The sequence below is a fragment of the Bubalus bubalis genome, chromosome 6 (genome assembly GCF_019923935.1).
Source record: "Bubalus bubalis isolate 160015118507 breed Murrah chromosome 6, NDDB_SH_1, whole genome shotgun sequence".
Lineage (NCBI taxonomy): Eukaryota > Metazoa > Chordata > Mammalia > Artiodactyla > Bovidae > Bubalus > Bubalus bubalis.
The window spans coordinates 24,401,924-24,414,320 of NC_059162.1; the positions used below are offsets into that span (position 1 = coordinate 24,401,924).

The 12,397-nt window shown below is 43.9% G+C and overlaps 1 protein-coding gene across 4 annotated transcripts in view; it reads left to right on the forward strand.

The window, feature by feature from the left end:
- The window catches only part of TBX15 (T-box transcription factor 15), a 125,813-nt gene that overhangs the window by 92,187 nt on the left and 21,229 nt on the right, over positions 1-12,397 (forward strand). For all 4 annotated transcript variants that reach the window (XM_045166058.1, XM_006049364.4, XM_045166057.1 and 1 more), the window contains exon 6: positions 2,944-3,008. In XM_045166058.1, the coding sequence (XP_045021993.1) occupies positions 2,944-3,008 (65 nt within the window). The remainder of the gene's footprint in view (positions 1-2,943; positions 3,009-12,397) is intronic.

A 12,397-nucleotide genomic window follows, 5' to 3' on the forward strand; every position in this document is an offset into this window, starting at 1 on the left:
CAAATGCTTCGTTCTTTCCCACTTCAGTTCTATGACTTACGTAAGAGCTTTATTCTTAAATGCTTCCCTTGTTCCTTTCTCCCCTTTTTGCAGATTTCATTAAAATCCCATGCATCCTTCCCAGCTTGGCTTACATGCTTCCTCTAAGGTGAAACCTGGGAGCCCTTCTGCTAGCTTGAAGCAATTATTACTTCCTCTAAGCTCTTATGGCACTTTGCCTTTATTCGAAACCTTATAACTTTTTGTTTTTTGTTGTAATTATTAATACATATATATATCTTCTTTTTTCTCCTTGAAGATAAGCTTTATTGGGGAAGACACAGATGATACACAGTACTGACTGTCCACCACTCTGCAATTGCAACCGGTCACATGGTTTTGCACACAAATGTAATGCAATGTGTATGCTCACTCGTGTCTGATTCTTTGTAGCCCCGTGGACTGTAGCCCATCAGACTCCTTTGTCCATGGGATTTCCCAGGCAATAACACTGGAGTGGGTTGCCATTTCCTTCTCCAGGGGATCTTCCTGACCCAGGGATCAAACCTGTGTCTCTCGCAGCTCCTGCGTTGGCAGGCGGATTCTTTACCACTGCACCACCTGGAAAACCCTTGATAATAAATGAATAAGGAGTAGCACCATCACTCTCTTCATAAAACTCTCTAAATCCCACATTAAAAACTGAAACAAGTAGAAAAGTGTTGTATTTCCTAACATTTGGTGGTATTTGTCTATTAAATCTCCATGCAGACTCCTTGGCCTGAGATACAGGGAACTGTGGGAAACAGGTTTTCAACCGTTTTTCCCAGGCCCATTAAATAGAATGTCATTATATTTACAGGGGTCTGTGCCCCCAAAACACAGCAGCGCAATCATATATCACAAGCTGCTATCGTAAATGAGTCGGACAGGATAAGCCAACTTGAAAGAGAATATAAAATATTATAACTCCAACTTGAAAAGAAAATATGGTGTGTGGTTTATTGCTATGTAGTATGGAGGAAGAAAACTGATTTTAAGTCAAAAACAGAAAAGCAGTGACAGTCTTAAAAGTCAATACAGTACTCGCAGGGCAGACACTAGACTTTAGAAAGCCCAAGCTCTGGGCTCCTGCTCTGGTCTATAAAATAGATGTGAAATTGCTTTTGCTTCATTATTAGTGCTACATTATTAGTGTGCCACTCCGAAGCAAGGAATGTTTAGGGGGAAAAAAATAAACTTTGGTACTTTCAAGGCAGAGTCTCTTTTTCAGAATCTCACATTGTATTTTAAAGACCTTCAGACTGTGGCTTTAGGAAATTCTGTTGTGACAAAGGGAGACAGAAGAGGGACCTGGAAAGATTTGCAATGTAAGAAACACTGTTCAGACGTCCTAGTGATAAGTTCTGCTGTGATCAGAAATGGGAAGATGTCCCTAAGTCTGTTCCCTATGTCTGCATCTCCATTCCTTCCCTACAGATGGGCTCATCAGTACTATTTTTCTAGATTCCATATATATATATGCATTACTATACAGTATTTGTATTTCTCTTTCTGACTTACTTCAGTCTGTATAAGAGGCTCTAGGTTCATCCACCTCAGTTCAACTGACTCAAATTCATTTTTTGACCACCTAGAGGGGTGGGATGGGAAGGGGACAGGAGGCTCAAGAGGGAGGGGATATATATATATATATATATATAACTGTGACTGATTCGTGTTGTTGTAAAGCTGAAACCAACACAACATTGTAAAGAAATTATCCTCCAGTTAAAAAATAAATGAATTAATTTTAAAATTCATTTTACAAAATAAATGAATTTTAAAAAGGTAAAAAAAAGAAATGGGAAGATGATCTTAAAAATGAAATTTCCTTAATTCTAGAATTACCATTGAGGATGACTTTCCTCCTTTCCTGAGCTTTCTAGGCCCCACCTCTAAGTCTCTGTTGTTTGAATGTAGTGAGTCATTACCATCCGGTTCAGACAGAAGATATCAAAATGCCTCCCATGACAAAGATTAAAGGCAGAAACACAAGAGCGCAGATGGAATTTGTTGGTCAGGCCTGTTCTGGTCTGAAGGCAATAGGGTATTATGCACCGAGGCAGAATGGGAGGGGATGAAGATAGAATGCAGTTGAGGGGGAATCTTGTGCTGAGTGGTGGTTGAACCAGATGACTCCTAAAGACCCATCCAACTTGGGTTACAATTGTTTGCACTGGATTTGCTCAGCCTTATGAAGCTGCTTCTTTGTTTCTTTTGATTAACTTATGGGACTTAAGAGACTGAGTAGATGCCCTGCATCCTGCCTCATCCCGTCCTCCATTTCTGGATTTTTCTTTGGGTGCAGCCTTGACAAAAGTCTAGCTACTTTTTTGTGTTGTCTACAAGATCATTTTAGGTCATATCAGATGAGCAATACACAAAGGCAAAAAAGGCACAGCTTAAGTGGAACAGGAAATGCAGGCAATTATTTGGTTCTGTCAGGCTGAGGCAGGTTGTCTGGTAGTCTAATTGCCCCTGATTGGATTGACTGAATCCATTCATTCATTCTTCACTCACTTGCTCACTCATTCATTTACTCATTCATTTAACAAGCACTTTTCAGGTACTTCTTGTGTGTCTTGTATCTGACCATTGTCCGGTTTTCCATTTGGATACCTTTGTTTGTCTGGGCAAATGATTTATCACCATTTGGGGGCAAGGAAGGTGAGCAGAAGAGAGTTTACAGAGTCACATACTGGGAAGACCTTGGTTTTTAGGAAGAAGTGGGTCAGGTGGGTCAGACATCTGTGTGCCAGGCCCAAGTCCTATGTCAACTTCAATCTAAATCTCAAACTAAAAGGAAGTTAAATAAAAATAACAGCTGTTGTTCACCGTGTGATTTTTGTTAACTTTCTAGGAGCAACCAAAAAAGAAATCAGTTAATATAAATACAGTTCATCCTTTTTTGTTTGTTTCCAGATCACCAGATTAAAAATTGACCGAAACCCTTTTGCTAAAGGATTCAGAGATTCTGGAAGAAACAGGTGAGCAAACTGGATAAGACTCACTGACCTTTCTTTTCTATGTGGCTTTATTTTCCCCACACCCCATTGGTGGCTCTGGCTCCTGCTTTTTGGAGAACATTTGCACGTTAGACAGATGCAGGCCAAGAGAAATGGGTAGTTGTTCAGGAATCAAAAAGCTGCCTCCCAAAGGTTGAATTATTCAGTTCTTTGTTTGTAATTTGTGCTTGTGTTCAGTCGTGTCTGACTGTGACCCCACAGACTGTAGCACTCTGTCGCCATGCTCCTCTGTCCCTGAGATTCTCCAGGCAAGAATACTAGAGTGAGTTGCCACGCTCTCCTCCAGGGGATCTTCCCCATCCAGGGATTGAACTCTTGTCTCTTGTGTCTCCTGCATTGGCAGGTGGCTGGCTTCTTTACCACTAGTGAAACCTGGGAAGCCCAGTTAGTGGAATAGCCTAAGGAAAATGCCTTCCTGTTAATGAGTCTTTAAAATAAGACAAAGGCCTTTGTTTTCAAAATGTAGCTAATGAAGAATGGTTTCTATTCCGTGCCCAATGGTCAAGTCAAGAACATGCTTGTAAGATGTTTCCTGTTGCCTCCTTTTTGGGCCTCTGCCTTCTGGGCTTATTGAGAACCTTGTTAGTGAAGAGGAGCTCAAAATAGAAGCTGGCCTTTCATAAATAAGCCTCTGTGGTGTTTAAGGTGTTTATTTGGGGTCCATGTATATTTCATGGGTTTTGTGAGTTACCAGATAGTGAAGGAAAAGTTGTGAGTGAATGACCAGGTGTGCATTTTTCTAGGGAGAGGTCCATAGCTTTCTTCAAATTTTCAAAAAATATCTGTGACCAAAAAGTTAAGAATTTCTTCTCTAGACATCACCATCTGTCTCCAGAGACCAATCCTAGTGACTTTAGTTATCCAATTACTTTCTTTCCTTCTGTATCTTCAGCAGCATTTCATGTTTATTTTCTTGGCATTCCAAAGAATGCTTTCTTTTTTTCCCCTTTTTCCCTTTGTTTTGTCTTCCCATTGGATTCCTTGTTTTTCAGAGGCATGACTTAGAAGAGAAAATTAGAACAGAGAGGGTGTATTGACCAGGACTGGAGCTTGCACTGGGAATTGGAGGCACACTTTAATCTTGAGATTAAGACCTTGTGTCATGAAGCATATATCTCTGGTTAGAAAATTGCGATAACAGCTCAGTTCAAGTCCTGAGGGTCTCCTGTCTCCTCACTAGGCTAGAAAGGACCTTGACACATCATTTGGCCATGGCCTGTGTCTGCCTTAAGGCTGGTGAATATCTTACTGCTTAGGACAGACAAATGTTTGTCCTGAGTGATGGACTGCTCTTCCTTGTAAGAATGCCAGGAAAATAGAACTAGAGATCCTCATTAGCCCATGTGAGTGTCTTATTTATTAATTTCTGATAGCATGGAAATTCTTTATTATGTCGTATTAAAACCTGCAGGCTGTTTTCAGTAATATCAGTAATTATAGAAGTTATCTGTTATTGAACACTACTGTGTTCCAGACTTTTTACTTATATTCTTTCTAATTTTTGCTGCTGCTGCTGCTAAGTCGCTTCAGTCGTGTCAGACTCTGTGCGACCCCAGAGACAGCAGCCCACCAGGCTCCCCCATCCCTGGGATTCTCCAGGCAAGAACACTGGAGTGGGTTGCCATTTCCTTCTCCAATGCATGAAAGTGAAAAATGAAAGCCAAGTCGTTCAGTCGTGTCCGACTCTTCGCGACCCCATGGACTGCAGCCTACCAGGCTCCTCCGTCCATGGGATTTTCCAGGCAAGAGTACTGAAGTGGGGTGCCATTGCCTTCTCCGTTCTAATCTTTAAGGCAACCTGTTTGTTACCAATGAAGAAACAGGCTCAGAGAGCTTAAGCAGCTTTTCTAATGTCACACAGTAAATCTGGGAGTAGGGAAGATAACCCAAGTCCACCTCACATCAAAGTCTGTGCACTTCAAGCTTTATCATGCTAGCAGTTTAATCTTGCTTATTTTATATTCAACAGATATGGAGAATAGAGCTCTTTCTCTAAAAATCATTCTTCTACTTCAAGATCCTACTCAAGTAGCCAGAACTTTCCCTTTGCCAAATAAATCAACCAGTATTCTCTGGCTGTCTATGCAGGTTATTCACCATGACTTTGTCATTTACCTCCTCTGTGTGTGTGTGCGTGAGTGCATGCGCTCAGCCACTTCAGTTGTGTCCGACTCTTTGTAGCCCTATGGACTGTAGCCCACCAGGCTTCTCAGTCCATGGGATTCTCCAGGCAAGAATCCTGGAGTGGGTTGCCACGCCCCGTCTCCAGAGGATCTCCACAACCCAGGGATTGAACCCTTGTCTCCTGCATTGCAGGCAGATTCTTTACTGACTGAGCCACTAAAGAAACCCTATTTACTGCCCATATTCCTGTAAATAAGGGGTCCCTAGTAGAGGACAGGAGGTCAAGCTGAACATCCCTAGCAACTGAAACTGTGATATGATGAAAGTGAAGTCATCTGTGTCATGAAGGAACTGGGATGAATTAGCGAAGGTAGAAGCCATTCTTATCCTCCAGCTCCCTGGGAAGCTAGACTAAAATAAACTTGTTGGGGCAAATACAGGAGTCCCTGTATTTTCTCTTTAAGAAGCTCAAAATTGCCTGTTAACCACACTTTAATTCTTACTGGCTGCCTGCAGCATGACAGCAAGAATTATTAACGCTGTTTGGCAGATGGGAAAATTGATGGGTGAGGATATAGAGGATTATTTATAAATCTCCAGGAACTGGTGGTCTATGCCAACACCAGAATCCAGTTAGTTCATCACCTTCTAATCAGTGGCTCATTGATGGCCTTTCCTGTGCTAACAGAGTTCTTAAGAATCTATGATTTTCCCCATGAATTTTAGACATCAGATGACTCATACAGACGTGCATGGTTTGATGAGTTGCATAGAAATGTACCCGAAACATATGGATTACATTTCCTTTAAAGACACATGGGCTTAAAAATTAGGAGGGAAAGTGCTTGGCCAGTGTCTTTTGGTTTTGTAGAACACAAAACATTTGTGGAATACTGTGGAATTACAGAAATTGCCAGACCTCAAACCAAAACACGTTCAGGTTTGTCGATCTCCATCAATCCCAGTGTGATCCTGAGGTTCCAGAGGGGCGTGTACGAGGAAAGATGGGAGGACGCAGCTGCCACTGCACTCTCTTGAAAAGCCTCTCATGAGTCTCCCTAGGCTCATAAACCTCTCAGTCCAGTGCTGGGGTGACAGAGCGTGGCTAGGGTGACAGCAGCGTCCTCTGAGGCTTGAGAAGCACTTGAGGCAGCTCTTGTGAAGACACTTATTTCCCATCCTTATTTATTTATCTTTGGCTGCCCTGGGTCTTCACTGCTTTGCAAGGGCTCTCTCTAGTTGCGGAGAGCGGGGCTACTCTTCCTTGCGGTGCACGGGCTTCTCGCTGAGGTGGTCTTTCTTGCTGTGGAGCACAGGCTGTAGCCATGAGAGCTTCAGGAGTTGTGGCTCACCGGCCCTAGAGCACGCGGGCTTTAGTAGTTGTGGCACATGGGCTTAGTTCCTCCGTGGCATGTGGGATCGTTCTGGGCTAGGGGTGGAGCCCGTGACTTCCGCATTGGCAGGCAGATTCTTATCCATTGCCGCCACCAGGGAAGTCCTCCCATTCTTATTTGAATGAAAGGAGAGGTCTATGACAAGTATTCGTGGCTTGTAGCCCCATCACTTTCTCCTTCCCCTCAGTGGGAACCAGGGTGATGGATGTGATTGCTGAGTCTGGAACTCTTTAGGACTGCTTGCCTGCAGAGAGTATGCAATCTGGGGCTCTTCCCATTGCATGGTAAGCCCAGCAGAGGAGGCCTGCAGGAAGTCAACTCATTTCAGGGGGTTCCAGCACACTCTTTCAGCCTTCGTACCTGTGCCGTCATCTTCAAATACTTTTATCAATAGTAAAACAGGCGTTTTGGTCTCCATGGCATCAGGCTCCTAGGTCTTTCTCAGAAATTTATTCTGAGTTCAAATGAGGACAAGGGGTGATAACCGTTGGGCGTTCCAGAACCCCAGTGGGAATCCCAGTGAGTTCACTGTGTCAGCCCTGTGACATCATCAGAGCCCATAGTGGTTCCTCCTGCTTCTTTAGGAAGCATCATTCACACGCTACAGTGTGAGAAGGTCACTGCCCTTTGACCTTTACTTATGGAGCTCCTACTTTTCATTCCCATGTAATTATGTCCCTGAATAGAAGTGTCTACCAAAGTGTGTGTGTGTGTGTGTGTGTGTGTGTGTGTGTGTTCATGTTATGGAGAAGAGTAGTAGACATCTAGTCCTTTTGCAGTGAAAACACTGACAGATTTTGCTTCCAGGCATTGTCTCTGCAATGGGAGGGAGACTGTTTATTTCTGTTGTTCTTCCTTCTAGATTTCTCAGAAATTCTGTAGCCCAAACACAGCTTTGGGTGGAAGCATCAATATGCGTTTACCTTTAGCAGGCCCAGCCCAGGGTGCAATATCCAGCATCCCCTCTGGGCGATTCCTCATAAGGAGGAGGCAGTAACACCTTCTTGTTGCTGAGGGAAAACAGATGCCCTTAGCTTGAGTTAAGTTTTGTCTTGTGATCTGTGCTCCTGGGCTCTGTTTGTTCCCTGCTAGAATGAAGCTCCTTGCAGATGGGGCTCTACCTTTTTCAGGTTCTTATTCTTATATTTTTCCCCCTGTAGTGCCAGGTATATAGAGTAAAATAATAATTGTTCCTTTAGTTACAAGACATTAAACAGAGTTGATGAGAGGCAGAGAAGTTAAAAATTGGGATCTCTGGAGTAAGAAAGCCTTAAGCCAACCAGGGGTGAGTCAGGTAGAACAACAGTGGGGAGCTGGTTTTGGGCGCTAAGAATGGAATAAAGAGTGAATCTATAAATAGTCTTTGTAGGAAAGACTAAGGGCAATTTTAATTCAAATCTGAGATGGACTGCTGCGGTAAGACACTGATTTAGCTTAATTGTAGATTAGCAATGTTCAGGCCATTTGAACTGGCCCTGTACAGTGAGGGCATGTCTGGGCTGCCTGGCTCCCTGAAGAAGGAGAATATCCAGCAAGTTCCAGAGGTGTGAGCCTCAGGGAAGATGGGCTCCCAGAAGATGAGCCCAAGCAGAGTAAGTTTTGGTTGAGAAAGGTCATTCAGGAGCAAACTGAGAGATCAAAATTACATCTTTGGCGATGACCACCCCAGTGGGCATCTCTGTCCAAAGCAAAGACAAAGGTCAGGAGGCTGAAGAGAAACAGGAGTCTTTGCACTGAGTCTCATAGTCGAGAAGCAGCCTGGGAGGTCTTATGTGTCCACGTGCCTGGAGAGCCCATGTGCGCAGCTAGAGGGAGCATTGCTACGGCAGAGACCTTGCACTTGAAAGGGGACAGACAGAGGAGCAGCAGGAAAGAGGACTCTGCAGGTCTCAGCCAACATCTAAAGTGAAAACCTTGTTCCTGTTAGGATTTTATAAGATTTTACAGAAAGCCTCAGTTAGTTTGGGAACATCTATATAGTTCCCAGGGACTTCCTCCAAAGCAAACACATACACAAAGAGGAGAGGATTAAAATTATGACCTGTCGATGGAATGAAGGTTCTGTGAACTTGTTTTAGAAGTGGTGTGAACTGTGTGACCCTGGGTTCTCCTCTGTTAGCAGCCTTCATCCTGTCTCTGACCTTGGCCTTTGCCTATACTCCCAGCTTCCGTACAGTCTACGACAACTACAGGGGGCTTGTCCCAGGTGACGTGGTTTCCTCCAGATGCCCCTTGCTGGCATGGTGCTCCAAGAGTCACTGTTGTGCTTCCATGACAGGTCCCCCTGGGAGTTGCCCTTCTGCAGCCCAGGGAGTTGTTGCAGTTTTTTTGGGAGGGTGTCTTTGTCTCGATGGAGTTTGCCCTTGGAGGCTTAAACCAGGACACTCAAATTCCACAAGGCAGGGACTGTCAGAGAGGGCCAGTGGCAGGCCCTATATTATGGGGAGCTTGGTTTTCAGGGGAAAGTAGCTTTAATAGGTTGCCTCTCACTAAAAACACAATAGGGCCTGCACTGTTGTTCAGTCACTAAGTTTTATCTAATTCTTTGTGACCCTGTGGACTGCAGCATGCCAGGCCTCCCTGTCCCTCACTTTCTCTCAGAGTTTGTCCAAGTTCACGTCTATTAAATCGGTCATGCTATCAGACCTTCTCATCCTCTGCCACCTTCTTCTCCTTTTGCCTTCAGTCTTTCCCAGCATCAGGGTCTTTTCCAATGAGTCAGCTCTTTGTGTCAGGTGGCTAAAGTATGGCTTCAGCATCAGTCCTTCCAATGAGTACTCAGGGTTGATTTCCTTTAGTATTGACTGGTTTGATCTCCTTGCTGTCCAAGGGACTCTGAAGAGTCTTTCCAGCACCATAATTGTAAAGCATCAATTCTTCAGTGCTCAGCCTTCTTTACTGTCCAACTCTCACATCCATTCAGTAGTCACGTGACTACTGAAAAGACCATAGCTTTGACAGTATGGACCTTAGTCAGCAAAGCGATGTCTCTGCTTTTTAATTTGCTGTCTAGGTTTGTCATGGCTTTCCTTCCAAGAAGCAAGCCATCTTCTAATTTCATGACTACAGTCCATACTGATTTTGGAGCCTAAGAAGAGAAAATCTGTCACTGCTTTCCCTTTTTCCCCTTCTATTTTCCATGAAGTGATGGGACCAGATGCCATGATCTTAATATTTTTTAACGTTGAGTTTAATAGGTTGCCCCTCACTAAAAACACAATAGGGCCTGTACTGAGTCTGAGCTAATTCTCAGAGTGTTTCCAGCAAGCACTGCTGCTTTCTGGGAATGTGACTGGTGGTAGTGTTTCCTGGTGCCTAGTGTCCCTTACATGTGTTGGGGGACGGTGATCTAAAAATGGAACCATTGACTGCCTTACAGGAATGGATGTGTCTGTTTACTGGAAGAGGATGCTTAACGAGGCTGAGACTTAATGCAAAGGAAGGAATCTCTACTGGTGGTGGGGAAAGTATTTGGGAGTAAAGTTTTTTTGTGGTCCCCCCAGTTAAGCAGCTGCTGTCCCAAGGCCATGTTCACTGAATGGAAAGCCATTTCCTGGCAAGAAAGAGGACTGTGAGATGAGGAATTAGAGTGCTGAAAATTAACAGGAGGAAAAAGGGGAAAAGGTTAGCCCCAAGGCCACATCCTCTGAAAGAAACTTTTCTTTGGGAGTTAAGGTGCATGTGGGTCTCAGTTAAAATCTGTTAGTTGAGTTCTCTAGTATAACCAAGTATCTCGAATACTGTGTACACACGTATCTATCTGTTCAGCTGAACATATGAAATTTCCTTAGTTGTAGGTCAAAATGGTGAGATATTAGCTATTTCATGCAGTTCAACCTTGTATATTTATTTCTAGGCATTCAAATCGTAGTATATAAATAGTAGTAGTAATCATTTCATTTAGTATCCATGGTCCAAGTTTTCTACTTTTACCTCGGAGCTGATTGAGTTTCCCATTTTACTGATGGTAAGACTGAGTACAGTGAGGTAGCTGCTTTTAGAGCTGGCAAATCTGCCGGTAACAGCATCCAGAGAATCGTGTCACACTCCTCCGACAGGCATCACTTGCCGGTCAGCAGACACACTTGCCCCTGTCCACCTCTGATTCCTTGTCACTCCTGAAGGTAAGCTTAGAGCCAAAGAGCTGACCGCTTGTCTTCCTTTCAATCGGCAGGACTTTCCAAGTGTTTCCCTCACTTTAAATTTCTATAGTTTTTGTTTGTTCTCCCTTGAGCCCTTGGCTGTATTTTTCCAGCCAGTCTCATCCTGCTCATTCCTGGCAATCTCACTAGCCCCTGGAGATTTTGTATACTCTTTTTGTTATCCCTGGCCCGGGTGTCATTCAACAGATCTATGGAAGTGATCAGTGCTGGACTCCCTGGTAGGCGTTGCTGCATCTGCAGCTGAAGGTAGCTGGCTTCATAGTGGACTCTGGCAGCAGCATCCTTCCAGACTCCTCCTGTTCATCCAGGCCATAGCTGGTTTTCACGTCCCCAGGCTTACGGTCCTTCAGCCAGTGTTTAACATTTTTCTCTGCCTTGTTATTTGTTCTCCCTCCTGTGTCATGAATCTTTCCCCCTATTGTCCTCTTGGCCATGTGGGTTTGCCAGAGAAAGTTGGCAGTTGTTTTATTATCTATGGCTCTTGCCCAGCGATGGTGTCATCTAACAGAGTGACGTCTGTTTAATGGCTAACATATTGGAGTCTGAAATATCTGCAAGATAATGAGGCCTACAGAGGCTTGAGGGACACGTTTTTTTGGTTCTTAGAGGAGAGAATGAGAAACGAAATTAGGAAACGTACGGATCCTTCCACATTCGATCCAGAACCAGAGGGCTGACAAAGCTTTGTATTCCAATTAAATAAGAATGTTTTCTCTTGTTTCATATCACAACCTGAGCAGATGGTGGGATTTCTGTTACTTGAGTTAGACCAGTGGTCATCATGCTTTTATTGTATTTTCTCTCTTGTGTTGAAATATTTAGTCCTGATCAGTATGCATTTATTAAGTACCAATTAAGATGGAGTAATAGTGTCTCCAGTTTACAGGTAGGGAGCTTTAGGAGTGTGAGGTTATATAACTTGGCAAGGTTGCGCCAGTTAAGTGGCAGGGTTGCAGCTGGAACCCTGGTCAACAGCCTGGCTCCTGACCTTGTGCTTTTAACCAGTAAGCTAATCTGTGCCTTGTGTAATTTAGCATTACTCTACTTATTCAGACTCCAAGTGGTTACAGCACTCCCATGTTGGAAATCCCTGGGTAAGGAACAGTTTTAACTCAACTCTAATCATCTGTCCACTGGACACCTGTTCTTTCAAACCATTGTAAAGTATCAGTTCATCAGGTAGATGTATTTATTGCACACCTAAAGCCGAGGTTTTTTAAAAAAATTTTAATTAGAGGATAATTACTTAACAATATTGTGTTGGTTTCTGCCATATATCAACATGAATCAGCCATGCTGCTGCTGCTGCTAAGTCGCTTCAGTCGTGTCTGACTCTGTGCGACCCCACAGATGGCAGCCTACCAGGCTCCTCCATCCATGGGATTCTCCAGGCAAGAATACTGGAGTGGGGTGCCATTGCCTTCTCTGAATCAGCCATAGGTATACATAATTCCCCTCCCTCTTGAACCTCCCTCCCGCTTCCCTCCCCATCCCACCCCTCTAGGTTGTCACAGAGCCCTGGCTTTGGGTTCCCTGTGTCATACATCAAACTCCCACTTTTTATCTGTTTTACATAAGGTAATGTATATGTTTCAGTGCTACTCTCTCAAATCATCCCACCTTCTTCTTTCCCCCTACCCTGCGCCACCCCCTTCCCCATGTCCGAAAG